This window comes from Pleurodeles waltl, chromosome 7, assembly GCF_031143425.1.
Source record: "Pleurodeles waltl isolate 20211129_DDA chromosome 7, aPleWal1.hap1.20221129, whole genome shotgun sequence".
NCBI lineage: Eukaryota > Metazoa > Chordata > Amphibia > Caudata > Salamandridae > Pleurodeles > Pleurodeles waltl.
Window position 1 is genome coordinate 1,297,252,765 of NC_090446.1, and position 23,314 is coordinate 1,297,276,078.

Sequence of the window (23,314 nt, forward strand, 5' to 3'; positions counted from 1 at the left end):
TGTGCGGAAGTCTTGATTTAATCTTAGTCACTCGTATTTACTCAGGCAACATCCCGATCCATAGTTTTTTTGCCCACCGTGCCACCTCCTACAAGAACCAGCCATATGTAAATTAGCCTTAGTCCTTCTCCAGCAAGAATAGTTGAGCCTTATCTCCCTCGCCAGGTCCCGTTTGAACCGGAACACAAGGAAGCCAAGATTGGTTTCAATCTATTTGGGCTTTGACAGTTGGGCCTTCTAAATCGTAGAGGCTCACTTGGAAATTCGGGGTGGGCGGGTCCCAGGAGTAGCCAAGTCTGTACTGATCTGCACAAGGTGTGCCTTGATCTAGATCGGCATGGTAGATGAAAAACAATAGATTGGTACGGAGCCTGAGCAGTTGCCAGTGGAGGAGATTCATTCAAGCCTTCATACATCACCTTATTGTTTGATGTAATACTTGGCAGACTCAGCAGAGGTATGCTGCAGAGTGCTCAACACAGCACAGCTCAATGCAGTAAAGCAGAGGTGGGACTCTGGGTGTCCTACCAATTCTATTAACTGTCTCTCAATGCCCACCTCAGGAAGATGTTCTGCCTCTATCAAAGTAACTGGGTCATGTGTGAGAAACAGATCCATTACACAACACTTATGACACAGTATTGCTCCTCTCAATTGTCTCCTCACTCCCTGTACTATGTTCTTTCTTCTGTTCTACAAATCTCCTCTGCTCTGTTATTTATGGAGATACTCTGCAGCCGGTACGCCTTTTGCATATCAGGGCTTTAAGAGGACTGCTCTCCTTTCCTTATAGTTATCTTATTAGGCTTTGTTTAAAGCTGCAGCAATCAAGATGAATGGAATTACTTTTAAGGTGACCAGATTTTGAAAGGCAAAAACAGAGAAGCAGATCTATTATTTTGCATCAGTCTAGGGGTACTGACTGAATATTACATGTTTTAGTTAAACTGCTATCTGATTAGTGCTGCTACTTTATCATGCACTAGAACATATGAAAACTTGACCCCCCCCCCCCACAGCGTGTTCAGTAAGTTCATGCTAAAAACTGGGACGTGTGCTAAATTTACTGATATATTCCAGGACAGATGGTGAAAAATGGGACTGACCTGGCAAAACTGGAATTCCTATTAACTCTACTCACTTTTGACTTTCATGGACAGCACACACACACACACACACAGAAAACACCCCACTTCCCCAAAATCCATACAAACACTCACATGCACACACGCGCACACATACGCACCTCCCCTTACGGTCAGCTTACCTGGTCATTGAGGTGTTTGTCTGGGAGGGATTGGGTCCTGGCACATGCACCGCCAACACAACACCGCCACACCGTTTTTCAAATTGAAATACGGCAGGCGGTGTTTTGTTGGCGTGGCGGTAACCGCCAGTACGACTGCTGGTGGTTTTATGCCTGGAAAATGGTGGAAAGCCACTACCAGACGTAACATGGCAGTCTGAGGACCCCTGTGCTGGAGATCCTTTGGCGGCCGTCAGCACGGCGGTCCTCCCTGCTGAAGTCGTAATGAGCACCATAGTCTTTTATTTATTCTGCACTAGAATTGACTTAAAGCAAAGCCTTTAAAAAACACAGTGATTCCTTGTGTGTACACCTTTATGGTAAACGTTTGCCAAAATTCTTAACAATAAATCAAACATACCTGCCGATACCCGACAGGTTGTTCCCTGCCCAAAACACATTTTCACCAGGTAAGTTGATGGGGTTACAGGGGTGATCACTTTTCTGTACTTTCTGCTCGGGGTTGATAAGGTGGACAAAACTAGCTCTTGTGAAGGGCCAGGAAGGAACTAATGGGTAGTGTTCACAAACTTTGAGAAAATGCAACTAAAGTAAGTGAAAGACAATGAAGCTTATGAGAAACATTTGTATCTTGGACACCACCCTGTAAACAGAAAATGCTTTAAACAGTGTTTTCATCTTTCCCCTGTCCTTTCAACGTCTAATTAATTTGTCAAACAATAATGTATCTGAGAATACAGGTGAAATTGCAGATATATTCAGATTTGTGGCCTATGGATGGAAATCATTGCTCAGCAGGCAGATTTGTATTCAAAGCCAGTTCTTGATACATTGAATTTGGGTTCTGTTTGAAAAATCCCAATATCTATTTTGAAGCACACTTGTCTTGGGTTCATTGAATAATGCATGTCTTGATTTTTACAGTGGAATTCTGCCACCAGGGGACTTATCACAACGGGCCTTTGTGCATCCCGATGCTGCTTGAATCTTGCAGTTCCAAATTATCCTATGAAATTTGAGAAGCTGACATAGAAATCGCTACACACTAGTAACATGCAAATAATCTCTTATCCTTCTCATAAAAATACCTTTCACTGAAATGTCTTGAGCTTGACCTGCAAAAAACAGAGATTCCATTCTCAAAATAATGGAGGAAACTGAATGCTCTGAATTAAAAATACATGTTGATTACAGTCCTAAGCCTATGAGGTGTTATTGCAAGGAACTGTGCGCCAGATGCACTAACTTATTTCGTGTCCGCAAAAAGCTGCAATTTTCAAAATAGGAGCATTTGTGACTGCAACATAGGTTTTCCCTGAGTACGAATCTCATTTTACAAACTCGTAAAATGGGATCGTGATTGGATACTGATTCGCAATTTTGAAGAGACATGTAGGCATTTCTTCCAAATTATAGTAAGTATGAAATGTTGAATGTTTTTGCGAGCATAGTCCAGTTGCAAAACATAAAAAAATTGCTGACTATCGAGTTGGGGTGAATGTAGCAGTGAATAGGTAGTGGTCCAAGGGGAACTGCCAACTCAGAAACACTTTTTGTTTACAGGAAGAAAGCTTTTCCTTTTAAATGCAGCCCTGTTTCCTTTAATGAAAATGGGCTGCATTAAAAAAAAATTACTTGATTGAAAGATGATCACAAACATGGTGGTCTACTGATCCTAGCATGCTACCATTCCTGTGATGGCCGCCAACCAAAGTGGGTTGCAATTTTATTAATAGCTACTAAGAAGGTTGGGTTGCGACCCACTCAATGGAACTTAGCTAACCAACCTATTAGCACATAGGCCAGTTTATTAAAGTCGTTACTGGTCGCAAAAATGCTGGTTGCAATTCCCCCCCATAATTAGTACATTGAGACCTATATTCGGGGTATTATCTAAAATGTAAATTTTCAGCATGAATATTTTGTGAACCTAACCCCCTAAAAATACTGACTGGCATTTTTAATACCTCCTCATCTTTTTAAACCTAACTAACACACTAGTTTACATACCACTAACATTTTACTAAACAAACTTTTAAAGAGAACTTGCAATCATATCAAGTTGTCACCAGTGTTACTATGCTTGTACTTAACAATGCACCATTTGCAACCAGATTTCCGAAATATTTCTGGAGGGAGAACCTATCTGTCAAGTGGTATTTAAATTATACCAAATTGTAGCCTGTGTACCTAGCCTTAAAATGCACCAATTATAATTAACTTTCACCAATGTGCTGAGTCTGCACACAGTTATGTAGTATCTAGTTAACAACCTCAAAACTTCACTCACCATTTCACTTAATGTGCTATTCTCAGAATTTAGGGACCCTTTGATAGGAATTTTGTTTTTTTAATTTGCTTTGAAATTAAATCACCCTCGTAAAGTATTTGTTTATAAAGAACATTTTCATTTTCAGTGATATGGCTAAGTCCAAACATTTAGCTTGTTCAGTGGAATTACTTATGTCATACAATATCCAGGTTCGAAACATCTTCCCCCTTCTGGAAAAAACGTTGATTGCCTTTAAGAGTCAAATAAATGAAGGTTTATCCAACAATGTTACAATAGGACCGGAAGCTGGTGGACATCATTTAATAATTGGCCGCCGAGTAGGATCATTTCACTGGAGCTCCGCTGCCGGACCACGTAACGAACTGGACCGGACCCCCAAACACGCCATCGGACGGTGTAGCAGTGCCTCCTATGTTCCCTGGGGGCCCCTGAGTTCAGCTGGGGCCACAGGCACAATGTTGGGTCACGTGGCGACCGGAGGTGCAGGCCGCGACATGCCGCAGCTGGAGCAGTCGGAAAATGGCGGCCGCACCGTGATCGGGGCTCAATTGCTACGTGGATGCGGAGAGCTGGTGTGTTTGCCCCCAAAAAACTGCGAGCCCGGATGCCCCCGGGTGGACAGAGAAGCGGAGTGGAACAGGGCCTGGGTCGATAGACCCTGGTGAGGCGCGCAGGGAAAGGGCCCAGACATTGCAGACCCTTGCAGAGAAGAGCAAGAGGGGACCCGTGCGCTGGACGGCCCGGTGCATTGGATGGGCCGCCATGCACTGTAGGCCCGGGCTGAGCGCGGCAGGAAGAGGACAGACGCTCACAGCATAGAGACCCTGAAGAATAGCATTCACCGCCGGAGCACGAGTAAAGAGGACAGTCAAGAGCAGGTGAGGAGCCCCAGCTGGGGTCTGGCCGGAGACTGGGCCGCCTGCCGCAGTTGAGCAGAATGGAGCTGCTCTTGGTCTGCTGACACGGGCCGCAGGACCACCCCAAGCAGGAAGATGAGGACATCCCAGGAGTGGGGCCCCAAGTAGGACGAAACGGGAGCCGGCTGGAGGGGGGCTCTGTAAATTTGAAAGATCGGGTTACTCTGGGCCGCTTATCAGAGAGAGAGCAACGCCCACGCAGCTTTCAGCTCAAACGGAGTCCCCGGAGCAGACGAGTAAGCCGCGACAGAAATAGGACGATGGTGGGCCAGCTAGGGGCCCCAGAAGGATACGGGCAACCAGGAATGGCGTCTCAGAAGCACAGCAAGAAGGAGTGCTCCCTTAAGGACCTCTTCAATAAAACCCCTGCCAAAAAAGCGGCACAGTCAGGGACACCAGAGTTGGAGAGCGTAGAGACGGCTGGGCCGGGGCCATCAGAAGGTGATGAAGTGCCATTGACAAGAGCATTCATGGAAAAACTCTTCAGGTCCCTACGTGAAGACTTTGCAACACTGAAGCAGGAAATTGCTGTTAACATTAAAGACCTTAAAAGACAGGTGATCGATCTGGGACAACGTGTGGACACGATAGAACAGACACACGACACACACAAGAGGAAGAAATGGACTGTCACAGGAGAGAACTCCTCACCTTACAAGACAAGAACCAAGAATTGCAGTACCAAATAGAGGTCCTAGAGAACAGATCACGTCACTCTATCATTCAAATAAAAGGAGTACCTCCGCAGGCAGTGGTGGGGACCCTGGAGGATTTCGTGGTGCATCTTTTTCGCCATGTGGCACTGGCCTTGAAGGAACAGAACATTGTGCTTGACGGAACGCATAGGGCTGGCTGGCCTGCTCACACACCAGGCCAGGCTCAGGACTTACTAACCTGTCTGCATCACTATAAACAGAGGGAGGTCATAATGGCAGCGGTCCGCGACACAACATCTATTGAGTTTGAGGGCCATCAGATCGGCCTCTATCAGGACCTCTCAATGATAACACTGCAGCAAAGTAGATTGCTCCGGCCTGTGACAGACCTCCTCATGGAGGAAGGTATCAGATACAAATGGGGCCACCCCTTCAGGCTACACTTCACATGGCAAAATGAACTCCGTAGCATCTGCACATTGGAGGAGGCACAGAGATTGGATGGGAGGCCGCCAAACCTCGGGGATCGGGCGCAGAAAGCAGCATCACAGGCACAACTGCTGGGCACAGACAAGGGACGCCCGAAAACGCACAACCGGCAATGCAAACTCCACAAACCTTCAATGGCTGAGAGCCAAAAGTAGAGGGTGGCGCTGGTCAGAAGCCTACGCAGCCAGGATAGCATATCGGAAGTGGACTCAGACCATTGAGATGAACCGGGCTGTTATGTGGGATCTCCTTTGGTTCCTAAGCTGATGGTGATCTCAGCGGGTTGTCCGCGCGACGTTACAGACATGGAAACAATAACCAGTTGGCGGAGCTACAGTCTACCAGAGCAGTGGAACGTTGTTAATAGTTTATCCCAAGTTGAATGATAATTTCTTATTGCCTCCCCACACTATCCCAGAGGGGCGGCATCCTCTCACCTTATTATTCCCGAGCATGTGTATGAGGATACTCACACACTGCACCAACTAGACGACGTACAGCACAGCGACACCCGTCAACCTTCCCAATGATAACCATACTCAGTCTTAATGTAAGAGGCCTTAACGCCCCGATGAAGAGGCAGGCTCTATTGCTACAGCTTAGAGACTTGAAGAGCGACATATGTCTACCACAGGAGACACATTTACTCCGCCAGGACTGGAAAAAAATGAGGACGCACTGGTTTGACCGTCAGTTTCATTCAGCGGGTCCTGGACACCGGGCAGGGGTGGCGAACTTGCTGGCCACACACTTCCCAGGGAAAGTGATTAAGTGCAGGCTGAGATCCTTGGAATGCTCCTTTCACTACAAATTGACATGCAAGGGCGCAGCCTGACGATAGTTAACATTTATGGGCCAAATGAGCACCAAGAATGCTTCCTAAAAGATGCACTGGGTAGGGTTCTAGTGTCGTCTGACGAAGATATTGTAGTGGGCAGAGATTTTAATATAGCCCCAGATCCTCACCTAGACCGGTCCACCCAGAGATATGGTCAGACAGGTGCCTTCTCACAGGGCTTTCAGGTTTGGCTTGGGAGGGCGGGACTGACTTGCATTTGGCGCCGACACCACGCAGCAGACAGAACGTACTCTTTCTTCTCGGCTGCTCACCAGACATATGCCCATATAGACCTCTTCCTCACCTCTCCACGTATTACCACCCTGTTCACCAGCTCTGCCATTGGAGTGGCCTCAATCTCAGACCATTCCCCGCTCACACTCTCCCTTACTCTACCTGCTTACACACCAAGTAGACAACACTGGCATCTTAACATAAGACTTTTAGCGTATGAGGACACGTTGGCGGAGATTAGCGACACGATCAGCCACTTTCTAACTATAAATGATACTCCCACAACCAATATCGCCACCCTCTGGGAATCCTTTAAAGCAGTCGTTAGAGGTCAGTTTATAGCAATAGCAACGAGACAGAATGCCGTGCGCCGTAACAAGCGCCAACAGCTAGAGGACGACAAACGGACTTTAGAGGTGACACATAGACAGACTGGGTCCCTAGCCGTGAGAAGACAGCTCACCACACAACGAAAGCAGCTACGGGCCTTGGATGAGGATAAGGCGGAATACGCCCTACTCCTAACCAAGCAAAAGTTCTACGCTGTGGGGAACAGGGCGGGTCATCTGCTGGCTCATAGACTCCGCACGCAGGCCACAGAGCGACGGGTGGCAGAACAGTTTGAACGGTTCTATTCAGACCTATACTCCACGGAGGGGAACGACCATAAAGGTGTGGAGGACTATTTGGACTCCGTGCCTGTGGCTCAACTTCCACCTGTGGACATTGCCACTTTGGAGAACGATATTACACCCACAGAAGTCCTCGCGAGCATACACCAGCTGCAGCCAGGTAAAGCTCCAGGCGTGGATGGCTTTGGGGCAGAATTTTATAAATCTTTCGGCATCCAGCTAGCCCCGGTACTAGCCAGACTCTACAATGCGCTGGGCTCATCTCTCCCTCTTCCGCCTACGATGCAACTGGGTTTAGTGACAGTCATCCCTAAACCAGGGAAGGATCCACAGCTCTGCTCATCCTACCGCCCCATCACACTACTAAATGAGGATGCGAAGATCTTCACGGGTATCCTAGCACATAGGTTGAACCCGTACATGTAGCATCTGGTAGACCCTGACCAAACTGGGTTCATACCTGAACGGTCCTGTAGCGATAATACTAAGAGACTATGCCACTTGCTAGACAAGGTCCATTGTTCTAAAACCCCAGCTCTTCTTCTCTCCATTGATGCAGAGAAGGCATTTGACCGAGTACACTGACAGTATCCCCATGCAGTCTTAGGGAAAATTGGGCTTGGCCCCAGGTTCTGTGAGTGGATTCATTGCAATTATGACAAGCCTAGAGCCATGGTCACTGTGAATGGGGGACTGTCCTGGCAGTTCCCCATATTAAGGGGCACTTGACAGGGATGCCCCCTCTCGCCTCTATTATTTGCTCTATATATAGAGCCCTTTGCTGAACACATATGGCAACATCCGGATATTTCTGGAGTGCCAATGGGCGGTAGATCGCATAAAGACGACATGCTCCTGCAACTGACCCGGCCCCAGACTCCTCTCTCCGGGGTCATGGTGGAATTGACAGCCTTTGGCAGGGTATCAGGTTTTAAAACCAACCTTGCTAAATTGTCCATACCGGATCTTACCACCCCTGAGGCTGAGAGGTCCTCCTTGGAGGCCACCCACCCCTTTTTGTGGTCCGCACAGGGGATCACATACTTAGGACTGCAAATACTCCCCACAATAGAGGCCACAATAGACAGTAACTACACCCAGATACTTGACACTACACACTCAGACTTAGCAAAATGAAGTCTCATGGCCTCTCCTGGTTGGGGTGTCTGGCTGCGGTCAAGATGACATTCCTGCCTAAGATACTCTAGCTCATGCAGACCCTGCCACTGCAACCGCCCCCTAACCTAGACAAAATGCAAACACTCATTTGGGAGTACATTTGGGGTGGAAAGAGGGCCAGAATGTCCAGAGTCCAAGCATACCATCCTCAGGTTGAAGGCGGGTTGGGAGTTCCACACCTATTGAGCTACTACCATGCCGAACCGTTGTGCTACATGGTTGAATGGAACCGACCTGTGACAGAGAAATACTGGTGTTTTATCAACCAGGTGGTGGCAGGAGTTCACATCTGGAAGGTACTGTGGTTGCCTAGGAAACACCGTCCACCAGGGGTGTATGTCTCACCGATTTTGAGGGCCACGATGAGTGCATGGGACAAAGTCCAGGTGCTGAAAGGGCTCTCCACTCCTGTGTCCACACAGACACCGATCATTGGCAACCCAGATTTCCTCCCTGCACTTGACAAGCCTGCTGTCCTACCTTGGCAGGAAATGAATTTCAAGAGGATAGGCGACCTTTTTGACGAGGACGGAGTCATGGGCTTCCACGGCCTCCAAGCGGGGTACGGTCTCCTGACTTCTACCTACTGGCAGTTCATGGCCGTCCATCACTGGGTGACCTCTCCCGTGATACGTCCACATTCTAGTCGACCCCTTACGAGATTTGAGCAATGGTTACTGACCAAAGATACGGACAAACGGCTCTTGTCCGACATCTATACTCTACTGATCACATCAACTACACTCTACGTAACACCAGCGAGACGCAGATGGGAGAGGGAATGTGAGCCTACATTTACCGTCCGGTCACTGGGCACGGGTAACAGCGCAACCCACAAACACCAGAAATGTTTCTGAAAATATCCCATTACTTGTACTACACACCTGCACGGGTGGCCCAGTGGAGGGCTCAAAGCGACGGCGAATGCTGACGTCTGTGCGGACAGGAAGGTACACCTACATATTATGGCACTGCCCAAAGATCACCTCCTTCTGGCAGTCCATCCTCCAACCAATTGAGGACATATATAACACAACCATACCGCGCTTCCAAGCTACGTACTATTGGGCCTCTGCAACCCCCAAACATATCCTCTCTGCACACCGAAGGGTAGGGGGCTGCTGGGGGCTGCTAAACAACTACTGCTCTCACATTGGTGTACCAGTTCCCACTCACACTGATTGGTTGCATAGGTTATGGACTCTTATGGGTATGGAAAATTGACAGCGGCACTGACTGGCTCACTGCGCCTCTTTGATAAAACATGGTGACCATGTATCCAGTACTTGTCGGACGAATTCAGGGAACTAACCTGCCCTTCCTACTTGTGCATCCTTAGACTGACGAATCCTGCCCAGGCTTTCCTTTGAACAAGTTACCTGTTGAGATTCTAAGGCTTTTCTGCTCGGAAAGTACATTTTGAGTATGCATACTGAGTGGGGTAACTATTGCACTGTAAATGCTGTATCCCCCCCTTCTTCCCCACTTCCCTTCCCCCCCCACCCACCTACCCCCTCCTTTATGTTACCTGTCTGTCCACCTGCTGGTGGTTGTAGGTGGGAGAAACTGTATCATTCTTGCCTTTACAAAATTAATAAAAGAGATCTTAAACCGAAAATGACAGTACTGATTCTTCCCAAAAACCATTTGCATGTCCTAGTACTCAGAGAAAAATACTAATGATTGGTTGTGAGCCCACTCTGGTTAGGAACTTAAGCTGCACTTGACTGTTGCTTGTGTTGTTGTGTTGCAACATAGAGAGGTCATGTCCTCGTTGTTTAAGCCTGACTGTTGGGTTTGGGGTGGGTCTAAGGATTGTTTTCTGTTCAAGTTGGCCATCTTCTGTTAGATCAACTACATGGGAAATTATAATGTACTATCCTGTGTATGCCAAACATTTATCACAGTGGTGGCCTTCACACCTGTGTATTTAAGGTTGAAATGTGATTTTCATTGAAATTACATTCCTTTGATTGCTTATACCTTTGGCAGATATTACACAATTTTTACCAAACCAGATTTGGAAATGCCCTTTCCAAAAGGAACATTTAGTATGCTAACAATATTTGGCCTACATTTGGTACAGAATGATTGTGGAGTTTATGATGGGGAGTTGTATAGGATGTCTCAAATGTGTCCCTTTTCATGCAAATCTCAATGGGGATGTTTCTTTAATAACAACTAAAATACGTCAGAAATGTCTGAAAGTCCACCATATTTAGCAAGTGCATATGATTGGCTTCATTCACTGCCTTTTGCTTGATTAAGATAATTTTGTTCAGTCAGTTGTGAGAAAAAGGGTAAATGTGGCTGCCCTCTATCTGTGCATGCTGATCTATTCTGTTTGGTATATGTGAACAGGCAGAACATTTAAACAACTGCAGGTCTTGGATGATATTGGTTACCATTTTCCAATATAGATGCATGGGTTTGGTCAGTTTGGCTAGAAAATTGTAACTAAACAAAAAAGAGGGGAAAGGGAGGAATTGATCGGTCTAGTGTACACCCTCCCGAAACTGCAACTACAAAATAAAGTACACCGTTCCGATGGTCTGAACTCCACACAGCCAGTTATGTGGGGAGTATGTTCGTCAACACACATTCGTTCATTAAGAATAATTGCTGTCACTCACCCATACGTGAAATGCTTCATCGTTGGGCATTGCTCCTCGCCAGGCCGGCACTGCAATGCCTGAAGGGCCCCACAGAGGGGACTCTTTGCTGGAGGTCTTTTGATCATTAGTGCCCGAAGGGATGAAGTGAAAGGGGAGGACTGGATGATGGGAAATAAAAAATGATTATAGGTACCAGAATAGAGAATCTTTAATCACTGTATAGATATGCGTATGTCAAGATTAAAAGCAGAAGGAGGGGAAATATCAGGTATAATGGCCTCATTCCCCACAAATGTAAAGGTATCGTCTACTCACAATATAGAAGTGGAGGAAAATTCTAATGCTGTGTGTGATTAATTAGCTACACTACAGGAACTATGGTCATCATGTTTCTCGCCCTAACCGCCCCTACGAACGAACATTCGGCTCCCGGAGCTGCATTTTGCTTCGTAAGAGGGTCAAACTCCAACTTGCCCAAAACAAGTAGGATGACTCTGAGAAAGTCATGGCTATGGGGCTTTAAAAAACAAACAGTAATGTATGTCATATATAAGTAAGGTTGTGATGTATGAACCCCTAGATCCATAATGTGGTTCTCTAAGTACCTGCGCACTGGAGATCAGGTTTCACACAAAATAAAATACACAGTTAAATCTAAGGTGTTTACTAAGTTGTGTACAATACTGGAGTGTTTTCAGACTTCAGGGTCTAAAAATACAGTTTGTCTAGTGCAGTAAAAGAAGACGGTAAAGAAATTAAACAAGGTTGGTGATTCTGATAAGACACATTAGCATTTAATAGCCTGACATCTACCCAGGCTTCTGGCAAAACCTGCCTTTGTGTACACCAACTTGGTGATGTAATAAATCTGCCTTCCTGTCATATTTATATTGTTTTGCATTTTCAAAGCAAACATTGTGGGGTAGATTTATAGCCAACCATAAGGCTTCAGTATTAACTTACATGGTTGGGTAACTTGTTATAAGGTGTGGCAATTTGCAATAGTATCAAGACGTGAGGTGTTGGATTCCTTATCTCAATTTCATACTAGGACAACCCAAATTTTAAACCTGCCCCTTGCTTCAGTAAACAGCTCGCTGCTCTAAATATAGTCACTAGAAAAGGTGTATAATAATAATGTTGAAACTGTCTCCTGCTGAACAGAGTATACATAAAGCAAAAAAAAAAAAACGAAACTCAGAAATGCATGCAAAACTTTTTTTTCTGCAACTAATTACAGTCCCCAACCACATAAGCGAAATATTCAAGTCAGTACGCTTACCGAGCCAGTATAGCCTATAGATATATCCTCTAGTGAACTCAGACAAGACCTAGAATCTTTCCTATCATCTTATTGAAAGTTGTTGTCTGGTTACCCTTCTTCCAGCAGCAGCTAAGATTCTTTAAAGTCATGTGGCAACCCAATGTATGGCTTATAGCAATATTCTAGATAATGCCCAAATCATTTTTGGCAGGCCACACTCTGGAGGTTGTGCTGGTAGCTGCCTGAAGTCTATGCCCATTTGACATTCTATTATGCACTGTTGTTCACCAGGAGTCAAGCAATAGGATTCAATGGCTTTTTCCTCGGTTGGGTTAAGTTGATTCTAAATGACCAAAGCTTTGGCAGGTAGTTACCACCTTATAATTCCAAAGCTTTCACCTTCCCTTGCACAGTGCTGCAAGGCTCAGCACATCAGCACTCTGCTGCTGTATTTTTAACTTGCCCTGTTGACATATAGTTCTTTTTTCAAATTCAAATTCGTTCCACTGTTAGCATTTCACTGTCTCAAACAAAGGCCTCCAACAATGTTTTCTGAAGGTGAGGGAGTGAGTGTGAAAATAGTGGGTGGAACTTAGTAGTGAGAAAGCAGAGATCCTGGCAGTGAATACAAATATGGATAATTGAAGTTCCAATTTTTGACCAAGTAAAATGGGCCTCTGCCCCTTAAGTGTGGTAAAAAAATCTAGGTGTTAAATTGGACTCTTACTTTTAGAGGCCAGATCTGTTCTGCAAACTCTGAATGCCCCTTCTTAGTTAAGAAGCTGAGAAATTTCATGCCCAACCTTAAACTTAATAAATGTAGAATTAGCCAGCTTGATATTTTGCATAAGTAAACTACTTCATCACTTCATCTAGGTTTTCACTGTGTTGTGTAAATTGTACGTTGACTTTTACAGGCAGATATCTTGTGGTCAATTCAATACCCTGCAGACTGGGCAAAGCATGCTGATGAACTGATACACAATGCCCCTAGATTCCTATTTTTAGGGCCGAACATGGGATTGCATGTGCTAATGTAGCGTCTCATTTGTGAGACTGTTGTGTGCAGTAAAGGGCTTGGTGCTCACCTGTCACTTACCATATGTTGGCGTGCATGGTACTCTGCTTTACAGCCTCATGATTCATCACTGCAGGCCTGGAATCATTTCCATTCCTTCCTATGGAGCAGAGACCAAGCACTGATTGATTAAATTTAATCAGTGCCCGTCCGATGCTCCCAACGTGATTGAGGTACTATTTTGTTCCTTTTAACTTCTAGTGCCCTACAAACAGAAGGCTTGTGACTGTCAAAAACGTAGCCGGCAGGCAAACAAAATTGTAAAGTTTTACTTTTTATAGCTGACTTTCTTTTATTTTGCCAAACTGTCTGTTCTCACTTTCCACTCATGTTTTCCTTTGTTTTTGTTTGTGGGCGCTGTTCTCAAAAGATGACGATTATCTTGTTCTAAATATTGCAAAGCAACATTGTTTCTTTACTATGTTTAATTTCTGAAATTATTCTTTGTGCAGAAGACCCCGGTCCACCTCACTCCATCCGCCCCACTACATTCCACCACAATCCACTGCACCTCACCCTAATCCACCTTAATTCAATCCACCCCACCTCAATTCAATCCACCCCACCCCAGTCTAATCTGCTCCAGTTTTCCCCACTCCAATCCAAAACAATCTACACCGCTCCAAAATAATATGCCCCATTCCAATCCAAAACAATCTGCCCCACTCCAATCCAAAACTACTTGTCCTACTCCAAACCATGACAATATGCCCCACTCCCATTTACCCCACTCCAATTCAAAGCAATCTGCCCAATCAAAAAAATCTGCCCCACTGTAATCTGTTCCTCTTCAATTCAGAACAATCTGCCACACTCCAATCTGCCCCCACTTTAATCCAAAACAGTCTGCCCAACTCCAATCCAAGACAATCTGTCCAGCTCCAATCTCCCCCACTCCAATCTGCCCCACTCCAATCCAAAACATTCTGCCTCACTCCAATCCACCCCACTCTAATCTTCCCCACTACAGTCTGAAACAATAGGCCAAACTCCATTCCAGCCCACCTCACCCCAACCCAATCTACCCCAGTTCACCCCACTCCAATCAACCAAATCCCACTGCCATCCAATCCATCCCACTTCCATCCAATCCAATCACCCCACACCAACCCAATCTAATCTACCCCACTCCAATCCACCCTAAAATAATCTGCCCCACTCTAGTCTGCCCCACTCCAATCCAAAACAATCTGTCCCACTTCAAACAGCCCCACTCCACCCTGCCTCACTTCAATCCCAAACAACCTACTCCGATCCAAAACAATCTGCCCCATTCCAATCCAATTCACCCCGCTCTAATCCAGTCCACCCCACACCAGTCCATCCCACACCAATCAAATCCACCCCAATCCAGCCCAGTCTGTCCCACTCCAATCTAATTCACCTCACACCACCCCAATCCACTTTATCCCACCCCAATCTACTTGAGTCCAGTCCACCTCATTCCAGTCCAATCCACTCCACTACAACCCCACCCACCCCACTTAAATCCATCCCACCCTACTCCAATACAACCCACAACACTCCAATCCAATCAATCCACTCACTCCAATCCACCCCACTCCAATCAGGTTCACTGCTACCCAGTCCACCTCACTCCAATCAAATCCACCCAAACCACTCCTATCCATTCCACTCCAATACAATCCAGTCTGCAGTAATCCACCCTACTCCAATCCAATCCACCCCACTCCAGGCAACCTTAATCCACCACATTCCAGTCAACCCCTCTCCAATTAATCCAACCCACTCCAATCCAATCCATCCCTATCCACTTCAGTCCAATCTACCCCAATACATCCCACCCCACCCCAATCTATACCACCCCAATCCAATGCAATCCACCCATATCCAATCCGCCCCATCCAATTCACCCCAACTCCATCCCCCACACTCAAACCAATCCATCACACACAATCCAGTCCATCTCACCCCACCCTAATACACACCACTCAATCGAATTCACCCCACTCAGTCCAATCCACTTCACTCCAGTCCACCCCATGCCATCCCCAAACTGATCCACCCCAATCTGATCCAACCCAATTTGGTCCACCCCACTCAGTCCACCCGCTCTAATCCAGTTCACCCTACATCACCCCAGTCCAATCCATCCCACCCTAATCCAATCCCTCAATTCCACCCCACCCCATTTCAGTCCATTCCACCCAACTCCAATCCACCCCATTCTACCCCAATCCAATCCACCTCACCCCATCCCAGTTCAGTCCACTGCTCTCCAATCCATACAACCCATCCTACTCCAATTCACTTGACTCCAATCCAGGCCACCCCTCCCCAATCCAACCCACCCCAATCCAATCCACCCCACTACAATCCACCCAACCTCAATCCAATCCACCCCACCCAACCCAGTTCAGTCTACCCCACTCCAATCCACCCAACTCCAATCCACCCCACTTCAAAGGCAGTCACCCTGCTCCAGTCCACCCCATCAAATCCAACACACCCACTCCAGTCCAACCCATCCCACTGCAATCCAATCCATTCCACTACAGCCTACCACACTCCAATCCAATCCACCCCACCCCATTTCAATCCACCCACTCCAATCCACTCCACCCTACACCAGTCCACCCCACACACTCCAATCCACCTCACTCTACTTCAATCCATCCCACTCTATCCCAATCCAGTCCATCCTATCCTAGTCCAACCCACCCACCCCAACCCAGTTCAGTCCATCCCACTCCAATCCATCCAGCCCACTCACTCCAATCCACCCCACTCCAATCCATCTGACTCCCATCCAATCCAATCCACACCAAACCAACCCAATCCAAATCACTGCACTCCAATCTAATCCACCCTAATCAATCTACCCCACTCCAGTCTGCCCCACTTCAATCCGCCCCACTCCAAAACAATCTGCCCCACTCTAGGCACTCCAGTACGAAACAGTCTCTCCCAATCCAAACTGCCCTACTCCAGTCCATTTCAATCTGCTCCACTCCAATCTGCCCAACTTTAATCCAAACAACCTACCTCACTCCAACCTGCCCCACTCCACCCTGCCCCACTTCAATCCTAAACAACCCACTCCAACCAAAAACAATCTGCCCCACTCCAATTCGCCTCACCCCAATCCAATCCATTCCACTCCATCCCAGTACACCCCACTCCAATCCACCACAATCCACCCCACTACAATCCAGCCCACCCCACACCAATCAAATCGTCACCAATCCAGCCCAGGCTGCCCCACTCCCAAACACCTCACCCCACCCTAATCCACTATACCCCACCAAATCCACTCGCGTCTAGTCCACCCCATTCCAGTCCAATCCATCCCACTCCAATCCAACCCACCCCACCCTACTCCAATACAACCCACACCACTCCAATCCTATCTAACCAATCCACCCACTCCAGTCCACCACACTCCATTCAGGTTCACTGCTACCCAATCCACCTCTCTCCAATACCATCCACCCATTCCACCCCACTCCAATACAATCCACTTTAATCTATGCCACTCCAGTCCAATCCAGTCCACATTAATCCACCCCACACCAATCCAATCCACCCCACCCCACGCCAAACCAATCCACCCCACTCCACACCAATCCACCCCACTCCAATCCAATTCACCCAACTCCATTCCAGTCCATCCCAATCCCCTCCAGTCCAATCTACCCCAATCCAGTCCACCCCACTCCACCCCACCCCACCCCAATCCAATATACTCCATCCCAATCCACCCCACCGCAATCTAATCCATCCCACCCATATCCAATCCATCCCCATCCAATCCACCCCAATAAGATGCCAAAGCCAAGAGCTGTTGTACAGGCAAGACCTATTGGCTTTGCCAGTGCTTGTTCATATGCTGTATTGGCTGTTAAATCAGAGCAAAAATTGCTTTTAATGAACTTTGCTTGGTTCTCGGATTTCTTTTTGATGTGACCCCGTTTTCGAAAGTGGATGAGCTGGTATATCCTTCTTTTTTTACAGCTGTGCTCAGCCAATGTTTTTCTGCGTAATGTCCCTTGGTTTGGAGAGTCAGTAAAGCGTGGCAAAGCCTTTTTAGGGGTGAATGCAAAGCACTCTGTCTTTCTTCTAATCTGTCTTTAGGGGGATTTTAACCACGCCCATGTTACGTCAGTCACTTTCATTGGTTCATGGGCTTGCCTTTTAAAATCCGTCTATTTTCATTTGTGAAAGGCATGCATACGTCATGCCTTTTCCGGTGTTTAGCCCTCCTCGAGAGCACCAGTAAACTACTGGAAACATACGAGGCTCCATGTTTTCCATATGGTTTTTGGACTACTTTTTCTCATTATTTCGCAGTGCGATATCGCACTTGTTTTTTTTTTCATTTGATGTGGCAATAAAAGTCCGGTTAGGAGTTTACAACGCAAATAGCTCTAACTCGGTGTAATGCGAGACCCGTTGCATTGCAAATACTTGTTTTCTGTGGTCTCCACCATCTGCAACTCTTCTAGCTTCAGATTTGAGAAGAGTTCCCAGTTTGTCCTTCTGTAATAAACAGTTAAGTATCTCTTCACTGATTTGAGCAGATTGGCAGACTATGTTTTTTTTTCACCTGCACTGGGAAACCCTCTTGGTCATTTGATGTGGTTTATGAAAGTTATGTATGAAAACTTGTGTTGTGATTTGCATGCCTATTTTTTACAATGGCAATGAGTGTTACATCAGATTGCCCAAATGCTGTTTTTCGAAGCTGTGTTGGCTAGTTAAAAGTTTCATTCATTCATTCATTCTTTGAAGCCTGACTCCTGCCAAGCACTGACCCGGTTTATTTTTTTTTAAGTTCTGAAATTGTTCCCATAATGCACTGCATGAAATTATCTCAGTTTATTTATGGCCTGCCAAGTTTTAGATTCTTTGTGCGGTATCTTGATTGCAACTCCAGGAAGACTGATACAGTCAATTGCAATAATCTAAGCATCCGGCGCAACTCTTGTTGGAGAGACAGCTAGCTCGAGAGCACTTTTTAGTGAGCATCAGTTTTTCCACAACGGTTTCTAGAAAGTTAGGCACATAACACTTTCGTGTTTATTCCAAAGCGCATCTTATTTTTCCAAAACAGTTACAATTTCACGGATGTGTTTTTGACCTTGCAGCAGGCAAAACTAAACGTATTTTGTCATTGTTACTCAGTGCCAAGGCTTTTGGTTTTTGGACCGTAGGTATGGGGAACTTTGAGATCAGTGGATGTTGAGTTGTAATTGTAGTTGTATTTATATAGTGCTTACTAACTCTGATGAGGCACTGAAGTGCTTTTGTGCGAGTACCATGGTACTCCGGACCCCAAAATGATTAGTGGTGGACTAGAATAGGGAAATATGTGTACAGTATTAGTATGAGTTGATTTGAGCAGAGGATATGTGAGTTTGTTAGTAGGTTTGAATAGACTAATGGAGGGATAGAGGGGGAAGAATCCAGAAGTGTTCATTGGGAGTTTATAGCAATAGGATGAGGCTTGGGATGAGTAAAGAAGAGATGGAGCAGGGAGGAATATGGAGAAAGTGGTTAGGGAGATCATAGTAGTAGAAGGGTTTTGGAAGAGTTAGAGGTGAGATAAATGAGGGAGAATTTAGTAGGGTTGTTTGGGAGATCATAGTAGTAAACAGGTTCGGGGTGAGCAAGCAATGGTAGAGGAGGGAAGAGCTTAGGCAGGATGATTTTGGAGATCGTAGTAGTAGAATGGGTTTGGGATGAGTTAGAGAGTGGGGATGAAGGATAGATTGATAGAGGTATAGAGTGATGGGGTGACATAGTAAAGCTTATGAGAGAGAGTTTTTCCTTTAAGGTATCCTTTGAGGGTACAGGCCTCTTTCTACATAGCCTTCTTTTAAGGAAGCAAGATTAACAAGGTATCCTTTCAGGGGAGAGGGCTGTGGCTTCGGTGCAGGCCCCTTTAAAGGGAACATGTTTTTAGAAGTATCTTATAAGAGTACATAACCTGGCTCCTCTCACACTGACCCCTTTAAATGGAGCGTGATTAATGAGGCGTCCTTTATGGGCGTGGAGCTGTCCAGGCCGGTTCCTCCAACAGAGCCCCTTTGAGGCACCCCACCCCTTCCCGACTCCGCCAACCGAGCTCTCCTTTAACCGGGTATGAGCAACAAGTTATCAATAAATCAATCAAATAATTTCTTAAGTGCACTACTTACCCGGTAGGGTCTCAAGGCGCTGGGGAAGCCATGTTATAAGGTACTTTCTGAAGGTTAGGAGGTCCTGGGTCTTGCGTAGGTTGGTGGGGAGGGAGTTCCAGGTCTTGGCGGCGAGGTGGGAGAAGGATCTGCCGCCGGAGGTGGTGCGTTGGATGCGGGGGACTGTAGCGGGGGCAAGGTCGGCAGAGCGGAGCTGTCGAGTTGGTATGTGGAAGTTTACTCGTTCGTTGAGGTAGGCCGGTTCAGTGTCATGGAGGGCTTTGTGAGCGTGGACGAGGACTTTGAAAATTATCCTTTTGTTGATGGGCAACCAGTGTAGGGATCTGAGGTGGGTGGATATGTGTTCGTGGCGAGGGAGGTTGAGGATGAGGTGTGTGGCTGCGTTCTGGATTAGCTGGAGTTTTCTTTGAAGCTTGGCTGTGGTCCCTGCGTAGAGGGCATTGCCGTAGTCCAGTCTGCTGGTAATGAGAGCGTGGGTGACTGTTCTTCTTGTTTCTAAAGGAATCCATTTGAAAGTCTCGTGTAGCATGCAAAGGGTGTTGAAGCAGGAGGATGATATGACGTTGATTTGCTGGGTCATGGAGAGAGATGAGTCCAGAACGATGCCAAGGTTGCGTGCGTGGTGGTGGGTGTTGGGGGTGGTCCGAGGGTGGTGGGCCAACAGGAGTCGTTCCATGCTGTCTTGTTGGGGCCGAAGATGATGATCTCTGTATTTGAGTTTAATTTGAGGTGGCTTGCTGTCATCCATTTGGCAATGTCGAGGAGTCCAGCGTGCAGGTTAATCTTGGCGGTGGCTGGGTTCCTGGTGAGGGAGATGATGAGCTGGGTGTCGTCGGCGTATGATATGATGGTGATGCTGTGGGGGCGGAGGATGTTGGTGAGAGGAGCCATGTAGATGTTGAAGGGGGTGGGGCTGAGGGAGGATCCTTGGGGGACCCCACAGATGATCTTGGTGGCTATAGACCGGAAAGGAGGGAGGCAAACTCTTTGGGTTCTTTCGGAGAGGAAGGAGGTGAGCCAGTCCAGGGCCTTGTGGTGAATTCCGGCGTCAAAAAGGAGTGCGCGGAGGGTTTGGTGGCATACAATGTCAAAAGTTGCAGAGAGGTCTAGGAGGATGAGGGCGGCGGTCTCCCCCTTGTCCACTCTGGTCCTGATGTCGTCTGTGCAGGCGATGAGGGCGGTCTCAGTGCTGTGGTTCTTGCGGAATCCAGACTGGGAGGCGTCGAGTATGTTGTTTTCTTCTAAGAAACGAGACAGTTGTGCGTTTACTATCTTCTCAGCGACCTTTGCAGGGAAGGGGAGAAGATAAATGGGTTGGTAGTTTGTGAGGTCTTCTGGGTCTCCTGTGGGTTTTTTGAGAAGAGCATTGACTTCTGCGTGCTTCCAAACATCTGGGAAGGTTGCGGTGTTGAAGGAACTGTTGATGACGGCACGGAGCTGGGTAGCGATGATTTGGCTGGCTTTGTTGAAAATGTGGTGGGGGCAAGGGTTATCATTTGTTGGAACAAGACCCCCACTCTCCACGCCCCCCATACCTCCCTGCCAACCTCCACCACTGCCCCCCACCCCCCAATAGTCACCTTTTGAGGGATTATGATTAAGGAGAAATCCTTTGTGTGGTGGTGATGTGATACATTGCTTAGCAATGCAAAGCAGACCTATGCAGTGCACCGACCTAGGATTGCACATTAACATTTTATAGCCAGGGGAACACAGCAAGTGGCAAGAGAGCCTCTGTATGAAGTGCTCGGTTCTTGTGTTGCAGAGACGACGGATCCCAGCCCCCCATCCTTTGCTCTCATAAACAACATGAAGGCTCAGCTGCACATGGCCTTGGAGCGGAACTCGTGGCTGCACAAGAGGATTGAGGATCTGGAGGAGGAGCGAGACTTTCTGCGCTGCCAGCTTGACAAGTTCATATCCTGTGCTAAGACTGAAGCAGGTGAGCCGAGTGTCTACTGGCAATAGATGTGCGCTCTTGGAGTAGTGATTTTTTGTTGTTGTGATTTTGGAGCTATTCATGCCAAAAGTATGCACCCCTGATCCAAAATGTGCACCACTAAAGCACATTTTGTGCCTTGATTCTGATGTGAAATCTTCAAATAAGCAGTTGGTGGTGTTGGGGTGTGTCGGTAATAATAAGAAAAGCCCTTGTCCATAAACGTCTGGAATGCTGGTTTGTTCTTCGGAGGATGGGTGGGCTTTAAGGCTGGTGCCTTTGAGAGATCTCCCAAGCACCGAGCATAGTTTGCTCAATCTGAGGAGGCGATCTGACATTGACAATATTGTGTGCTTTCATTTCAGTGAACAGCATTTCCAATGCCTTGGAAAAGTTTCACCTTAAAAAATACCTTTTCGAATCAATCACAGCTTGTGTTTTACTTGCATTGGCATAGCTGACCTGAACAAGTTGGGGACGTTAACGTGGCTGGAAGAATTTAAATTCATTTTTGTTATTTCAGTGAAAAGCAACAAATAAAAATGGTTGCATGTATTTGTTACTTCAAATAATGTGAAGCTTTGTTATTAAATGTATCATCTAGGCATTAGTTGGCCTTCCTTCCCAGGTTTCATGGTACTTCTTGTTTGCCTCTTTGCTCTTATGAAGCCGCTCACCTCAGCTATAAAAAGAGGAGAACTGAACTAGAGTTACCATATTACCCTTCTAATCAGGACACTGTGGTCGTTTAGTCTTGGGCTTTTCTTTTATGAATTAGCTTACATTTTCACTCTGGCTTTGTTTGCTTCACTTGAACCAGCTGGAGTAGCAGACGTCTAATAAACATGATTTATGTAGCAAAACCAGTGAACTGAGTTCATCGTAATACCCTCTTGACATGGAGCTGTTTGGCTATTTTAACCAGAAGAAACCACATGCTGTTTGAATGCTGGGAAGAGAGAGAAGGAAACAACTGAATAGGAACAGATTATACTAAATTCATTGGGGGTAAACCATGGAAATAAAATAATAAAATATGAAATCATGTGAAATAGACAATAGTTGTCATTTACAGAGTAAACTGCAACTTAAATTCCCTTTTTTCATATTTTGAAAACAAATCACTCCTAACCACCAGGTCTCCGCAGAATACATTTATGTATACGTATTTCTGAGTACAGCATAACAATAATATTATTTCCTCGATTTTCCCAATTTTCCCCCTTTCCTCTTCTGTCATCACTCCTGTCTCCACCCTCCCCCCGCTGTCTTTCGTTGCTCCTTCAGAAGACCATGCCAGAAGTAAACAAGCCATAAGGTGGGCCCAGCCCAACGAGTGCCGGAACGGTGATGTCACTGACAATGATAGCTTGCTCTCCTCCATTAGCAGTCACTCGGAGGAAGGGAGCTCAATGGCAGAGCGCAGGAAGCCCAACCAGAAAGCGGGGGCGGGCCGGAGCCGGAACGGTAAACCCAAGGGACGAGAGAGACAAAGAGGTAGGTGTTACATGTGAGACCTGCACCACAGATCTCATTTGTCTAGCATCTCATTGCCTTTCCAGTCTGTACTATCATTGTTTGAGGTAGCACTATTTCAAACCTATTTTAATATATCTTATCTCATTTAAGTTGGTTTGTAGGAAAATCTTTATGTTAGAACATGTGGTCTTACCCAATAAGTAATTTATAAAGTTGAGCAGAAAAATGAAAAATGACTCTAAGCACTTAAGTGCACTTGAGATCTTGTGAATA

At 46.4% G+C, this 23,314-nt stretch overlaps 1 protein-coding gene across 13 annotated transcripts in view; it reads left to right on the forward strand.

Moving 5' to 3' along the window:
• Positions 1–23,314, forward strand: part of CCDC106 (coiled-coil domain containing 106) — a 289,790-nt gene that overhangs the window by 226,295 nt on the left and 40,181 nt on the right. For all 13 annotated transcript variants that reach the window (XM_069200552.1, XM_069200554.1, XM_069200547.1 and 10 more), the window contains 2 exons: positions 21,389–21,565; positions 22,850–23,059. In XM_069200552.1, the coding sequence (XP_069056653.1) occupies positions 21,389–21,565; positions 22,850–23,059 (387 nt within the window). The remainder of the gene's footprint in view (positions 1–21,388; positions 21,566–22,849; positions 23,060–23,314) is intronic.